A 5,939-nucleotide genomic window follows, 5' to 3' on the forward strand; every position below is an offset into this window, starting at 1 on the left:
ACGTGACACTTCTAGGGCTAAAGATTTCCTTAAAGGGGGAAAAGACATTGAAACCTCTGTGCTCTGCAAAATGAGGGAACAAATGGATTGCTTTCAGCAAGTTTATACCTAAAAGTCAATCAGCTGGGTACTGGCCACTTGTTAAGGAAAAATCCAACGTGGCTGATGTAACTATTACCACAGTGAAAAACAATGACCTTGTTGTTTACTTCTGTTGGTTACTTGGAAAGGTTAAGACATAGGACATACTTGTCTATAAGCTCTCTAAAATACATAATATTTTCTCTTTTTTTCTGGTGCAATGGTTAAAGCACTCAGCTGCTAACTGAAACGTCAGTGGTTCAAACTCACCAGCCACTCCGAGGGAGAAAGATGTGGCAGTCTGCTTCTGTAAAGGTTATAGCCTTGGAAACCCTATGGGGCAGTTCTACTCTGTCCTACAGGTTCGCTATGAGTCCGAATCAACTCAACAGCACACAACAACATATATAAACACACACATTCATATCATCCTAAAGCCACCTGAAAAATACAACAATTGCTTACAAGCAACGGAAAATACTAGTAAAATACAAAGAAATGAGCACTTTTTGGACATAGACCTTTGACGGGCTTTAACGTGAATTGTTTTATTTAAAACAGGGATCCATCGGAGGTGGTGAACTATAGGGTAAATCTAGAGCATGGCACAGATGGAAGGTAATACTCACCAGCACCTCACATGTGACTAAAAGACAATGTCAGCAACACACCGTGGAAGGAAAACAAATCAAATGTACAAGGCACCTGGCTGTGGGAGCAGCCGCGGTGTTCACTGCCTCCGACAGGCTCACTTTGTGCACTGTGGGTCAGTCTTGGACACATGACATTCGGAATGGAACAAAGATGGTTCAGATCTGAAGCCCAGGATCCTATGCAGGTAACTAACCTTTCCTCAGACTGATTTACACCCTCCACGTAGTTTAAGGTTTTAAAAGGGGGCTGAGCTGGGATGCTAAACAGTAACACGAACCTCTCCCTCGCCTTTTTTAATCTAGAAGGGAAGATAGCCTTCCCTGAATATCAATTCCAGCAGTGGCTTCAGAAGACTTGTAAGCATCCTAACTTATAAACAAATAGCAACCAAACAAAAAAAAAAAAAAAAGAAGAAGAAGAAGAAACGTGGCCTGAACTTAAATCACTCAAATGGCAAGGCAGATTCATAAAAATAAAAACTGGTGGTGAGTCCATCAACGGTAGAGTTGATGCGTTGTCTGAATGAAGACACTTAAAATGCATTCACAATACACCCAAGTGCAAAGCTGCCCTTGGCAACCGTGAGTAAACAGCTACCTTTTCCTTCAAACACAATGTACTGCTACCGGTGACCACATGCCAAGTGCTAAAGTTGGAAGAGACCCCAAGTTGGCACAGGACCCCAGGCGGTGTGGCCAGGTCAGTGGGAAACATGACTTACACTCTCACATAATGACCCCAAAAAGTCTCCTCTCCTCTTCCTGTTTGCTCTGTGCGTTTTGACCTCCTAATAGGGAGGTCCAAACGAGTTCCATTTCCCTCTCAGTTCTAGGCACTCTCTGGAACATGTTTCATTAACCAGGGTCTTTCATTTCTTTCCAACTCCGTTGGTGACTTTAGATTTGGAATGTCGGTTCCTTCTTCTGGAAGAATGGCTTTCGTTGTTGCCTGAATGCTTGGGTGGGCTGTCTTCAGAACCTGGCCAAAGGAATGAGAACACACTATCATCTTGGGCTGCTTGGTCCTAAAGGCTTCCTCCTGTGAGCTGTAGTTCTCCTGTCCAAACCGCCCCATGCCTGCCAATTCCATACAGGCTCCTCCACTGACGCTTGCACTCCATCTAGTGGCCCACTAATAAATTAAGGCAGGGCACACAGAAACCCCAGTACAGAGCCAGTATGGTTAGTGCCTCGGGTATGCAAGGTAATGGCCCCAGAAATTTCTGGGATGGTTCCTGAAACATTTCTCCATCCACAGTGTGTAGGAGGCAGTGGGGTAGCTTGTGGTCATGGCCATGTGGACCAGAAGTGAGAAAACAAAATGAAATGGAGAGCACAAATGAGGGACAATTAAAACTTAAACCACAATGGGTGTCCACCCTACCTCTGCACTCAAAAGACACATTACTTTGGTTTCCACCTCATGACCTGTTACACCACGCATCAGAGTTTCTAAGTTAGAAAGGTTCTTTAGCTTTATATAACTAAAGACATTACATGCTCTCTAACGTTTGATCTGGAGTCCCTGGGTGGTGCAAATGGTTAGTGTGCTCAGCTGCTAACAGAAAGGTTGGAGGTTCGAGTCCACCCAGGGGCACCTCGGAAGAAAGGCCTGGCAATCTACTTCTGAAAAATCAGCCACTGCAAACCCTTTGGAGCACAGTTCGTCCCTGACACACATGGGGTTGCCATAAGTTGGAGTCAACTCAACGACAGCTGTATTACTGTTTGATCTGGAGGCCAGCTTTAGAAATCGGGCCCCTGCTGCTTATGGCAGACAGCCTCTGAAGCCACAGAGAACCACTGGAGCTGGAGTTATGCCCTCACGATACTCAGTCTAGCAGAGGCCACACCAGTCATGACACTATATTACTTGTTGATGCTCGGAGGGCTCAGAGCAAGGCTCCTGTGAGGGTTGCACATCGGCCGAGTCCTAAGCCATCAGCAGATATGAGCCAGGTGGAGGACGGGGAGGCAGGGGAGTTGGGGACAAAGGGCATTTCAGGTGGAGGACGCAGCATGTGCAAAGGTTTGAGACGTCAGCGGAACTTTCTGGCATTGGGTTGGCTCTGCACTCAGAGTAAGTAGGTGGCCGACCCCAAGCTAGATGGTTCTCTACCCCCAGGGCTCAAATCCAGCCCCCTAGGAACTCTCCACCTAAGCCAGCCAATTAAAAAGAAAGTTTGCAGAGTTTTTGTTTCCACAGAAAGTAGCATTTAGCTTAGGCCAAGAGACTCTTTTACTGCTCTGAAAACATTGTTCTCTTTTTATTCTGTCTACCTTTCTTTTAAATATATCTCTACCAGTCGTCACTGAGTCAACTCTGAATCTTGGTGACCCCATGTGTGTCAGAGTAGAACTGTGCTCCATAGGGTTTTCAATGGCTGATTTTTCAGAAATACATCACCAGGCCTTTCTTCTGAGGTGCCTCTGGATGGACTTGAACCACCAACCTCTCAGCAGCTAAGCACATTAACCGTCTGCACCACTCAGGGACTTAATTCTATCTCTACCACTGTTCAGTTCTTTTCAGTAGAGACCCCAGATCTGTAAGGGGGGGCTCTAAATAAAGGAGGTCTAGGGAGGCCTCTGCCTCTCTGTCAGCATTCCAAAACAGGCCCCTGATCCCACTCCTTGACCAGAAGGAACCACCTCAAAAGGGGTGACAGGCAACTCAGCAGGGCCTGTGCTGGCATTCCCCCAGGAAGATCACTAATAAGCTGGATCCCAAAGACCTCAGGAGAGAACTAGACCCATTCTGTTTCTCTGCAATTCTGTGAGCTAAAATTCATGGTTGCTAGCATTCATAACTTTTTGTCCTCAGTCCAGCCTCCCATTCAGCTCGCAGGAACTGACAATCACTGCCCATGGAGCCTCCTCAGTGCCATAATTCCACAAGCCTAATTCTTCACAATAACCAGGTGGCCCCATATCTTTCCAAAAGGCTCCTTGGAGAGAGGTACAATGGAGGATCCCTAAGTACAGTATTGAGATCCCTCTTATACTGGTCAGCCGTTTGAATAAATGCAATTCAACTGATCCACCTTTTCTGAAACACTCCTCTTCCTGGTACACAAAAGCTAACCCTTTTCCTCATGATGAAAATCAAGAGAAAGAAGACGCTCATGCACCGAGCCTGAGACAGTGCTGGCCTCACTCCATTTTCCTGCCTCAGGAAAGGCAGAGTTACAGTGGGCCTCTTCTTATGAGGCAAGTCTCTTAGGCAGATCTCGTGGGCACTTTGAATGTTTCTTAAGTAACAAGACATAAATGAGTAGGTTTGAGCCCATTCAGGAAATACATGATCAACATTCAGAGCACAAGACATAAATGAGTAGGTTTGAGCCCATTCAGGAAATACATGATCAACATTCAGAGCATAAATACTGATTCCAAATCTTCTTACTGGGTCTAAGGAGGCAGAGGGCCCAGTAAAGTTTTAAATCATGAACAAGACAAATATACCTTTTGTGCCCTTCGCATGAGGCCAGGAGATATCTGGGCTGGAGGTGCCATCTTCACACTCTGAATAGGTCTAGGGAGAGAGAGACCGAGGGTCAGAACTTCAAGTCCTCCCTGGGAGAAGGAAGGGCAGGGCAGGACTCTGAGGATGCCTGCATTTGAGGCTCTGTCCCTGCCTCGCCCAGGTTGGGGATGGCACCAGCAAGGTGACAGAACCTCCCCGTGCTTACGTTTCCCAGCTATAAAACCAAGGTTCTTCTATCTCCAGAGAACACAGAATAAATATTCTAGAAAGTGCCGCTAGTTTCTTAGACTAAAAGTATGAGTAAAGGCCTAAAGATGTTACGTTTACTTTAAAAAATATTACAATTGATGAGATTTTTTAGTGCTTTAAGCCCATTCATGTCCATTCCCTACTTTAATCCTCATCACTACTCTGAGGCGGCAGGGCAGCCATTACCTGTGTGTTATGGGTGGGCAGCCCCAGGCTGAGACAGACGAAGAGGCATGCACCAAGTAGAAGAGTTGGAAATAAAACCCAGGCCTTCCAAAAATGGGTCCAGTACTTCCCCACAATTTTTTAAAAACAATTATATAATTACATTTTAAACTCTTTACAGAAGGAGGATAAAAACACTGACCCACTGAACAGGGCAGACAACAAGCAAGGACAGCAACTGACAGGGAGTGGATTCTGAAATAGTTCAGTTTCTACAATGGCAAGGCTGAAGGAGCTCCCACAGTGCCAGCTACGCCATATTCTTAGGGGAATATGCTCTGGGCTAAAGCTCCAGGCAGGAGTGATTATTTTCAATAGAGACCAGCTCTGTCTTTCCTTCCATACCTTTTCTCGATGACCATAGTGTTCTGCATACCACACCATGCCGTACAAACACAAGAAAGTGGTAAAAGCCTGGAAGACAAAAATGAGCAAAAAACCATGTCAGAGATGTTGTCACCAAAAAAACCCATTTTCTAGAACTTCAAGGTTTCAACGGGAATTCATCTAAGATGGCTTAGTGCATTTTGCCATCCCTCCCAGGGCATCTGGTTACAAAATGGCCAGATGAGGCAGAGACTGCATCTCATGAGATGAGTGGGGGAGCATCCCAAAAGTTTCTGACAAGAAGAGTTATGATGAGGCCACAGTTCCTACTTGTGACTCAGTATCAGGCGGCATGAGCATTTTACAAGTTGGATAAGGCAGGCTGCAGGCTCTTTTCAAGAGAACATATAGGATTCAATACTGTATTTCTGCTTTTCATGGCCAGTCCTCCCCCACCCCCCACCAAGAATCATGGATCTCTGGATAATCCTAGATTCAAGTTTTAATTTAGCCCTAGTGGTGCAGTGGTTAACCGTTCAGCTGCTAACCAAAAGGTCAGCAGCTCAAATCTACCAGCTGCTCCTTGGAAGCTCTATGGGGCTGTTCTACACTGTCCTATATGGTCACTATGAGTTAGAATTGACTTGATGGCAATGGGTTTGGCTTGGTTTATAGATATAAGAGCCCTGGTGGTGTAACGGTTAAGTGCTCAGCTGCTAAGTGAAAGGTTGATGGTTTAAACCCACCCAGTGGCTCTGTGGGAGAAAGACCTGGTGATCTGCTCCTGTAAAGATTACAGCCTAGAAAACCTTATGGGGCAGTTCTATGCTGTCACATTGAGTCGCTATGAGTAGAAATCGACTCCATGGCACCTAACAACATAGATATAAACAAATACTGATTTTATGTCTATACAT

General features: G+C 45.6%; 1 protein-coding gene across 1 annotated transcript in view; it reads right to left on the reverse strand.

Annotated features, from left to right (window-relative positions):
* Positions 1–380: 380 nt before the first annotated feature.
* PTDSS1 (phosphatidylserine synthase 1) overlaps positions 381–5,939 on the reverse strand; it is an 84,037-nt gene continuing 78,478 nt past the window's right edge. The window contains exons 10-13 of the mRNA XM_023725917.1: positions 5,041–5,109; positions 4,200–4,269; positions 1,607–1,713; positions 381–1,435 (exon numbers count right to left, since the gene is read on the reverse strand). Of these exons, the coding sequence (XP_023581685.1) occupies positions 1,382–1,435; positions 1,607–1,713; positions 4,200–4,269; positions 5,041–5,109 (300 nt within the window). The 3' untranslated portion in view covers positions 381–1,381. The remainder of the gene's footprint in view (positions 1,436–1,606; positions 1,714–4,199; positions 4,270–5,040; positions 5,110–5,939) is intronic.

This window comes from Trichechus manatus, unplaced genomic scaffold (assembly GCF_000243295.1).
Source record: "Trichechus manatus latirostris isolate Lorelei unplaced genomic scaffold, TriManLat1.0 scaffold00009, whole genome shotgun sequence".
Lineage (NCBI taxonomy): Eukaryota > Metazoa > Chordata > Mammalia > Sirenia > Trichechidae > Trichechus > Trichechus manatus.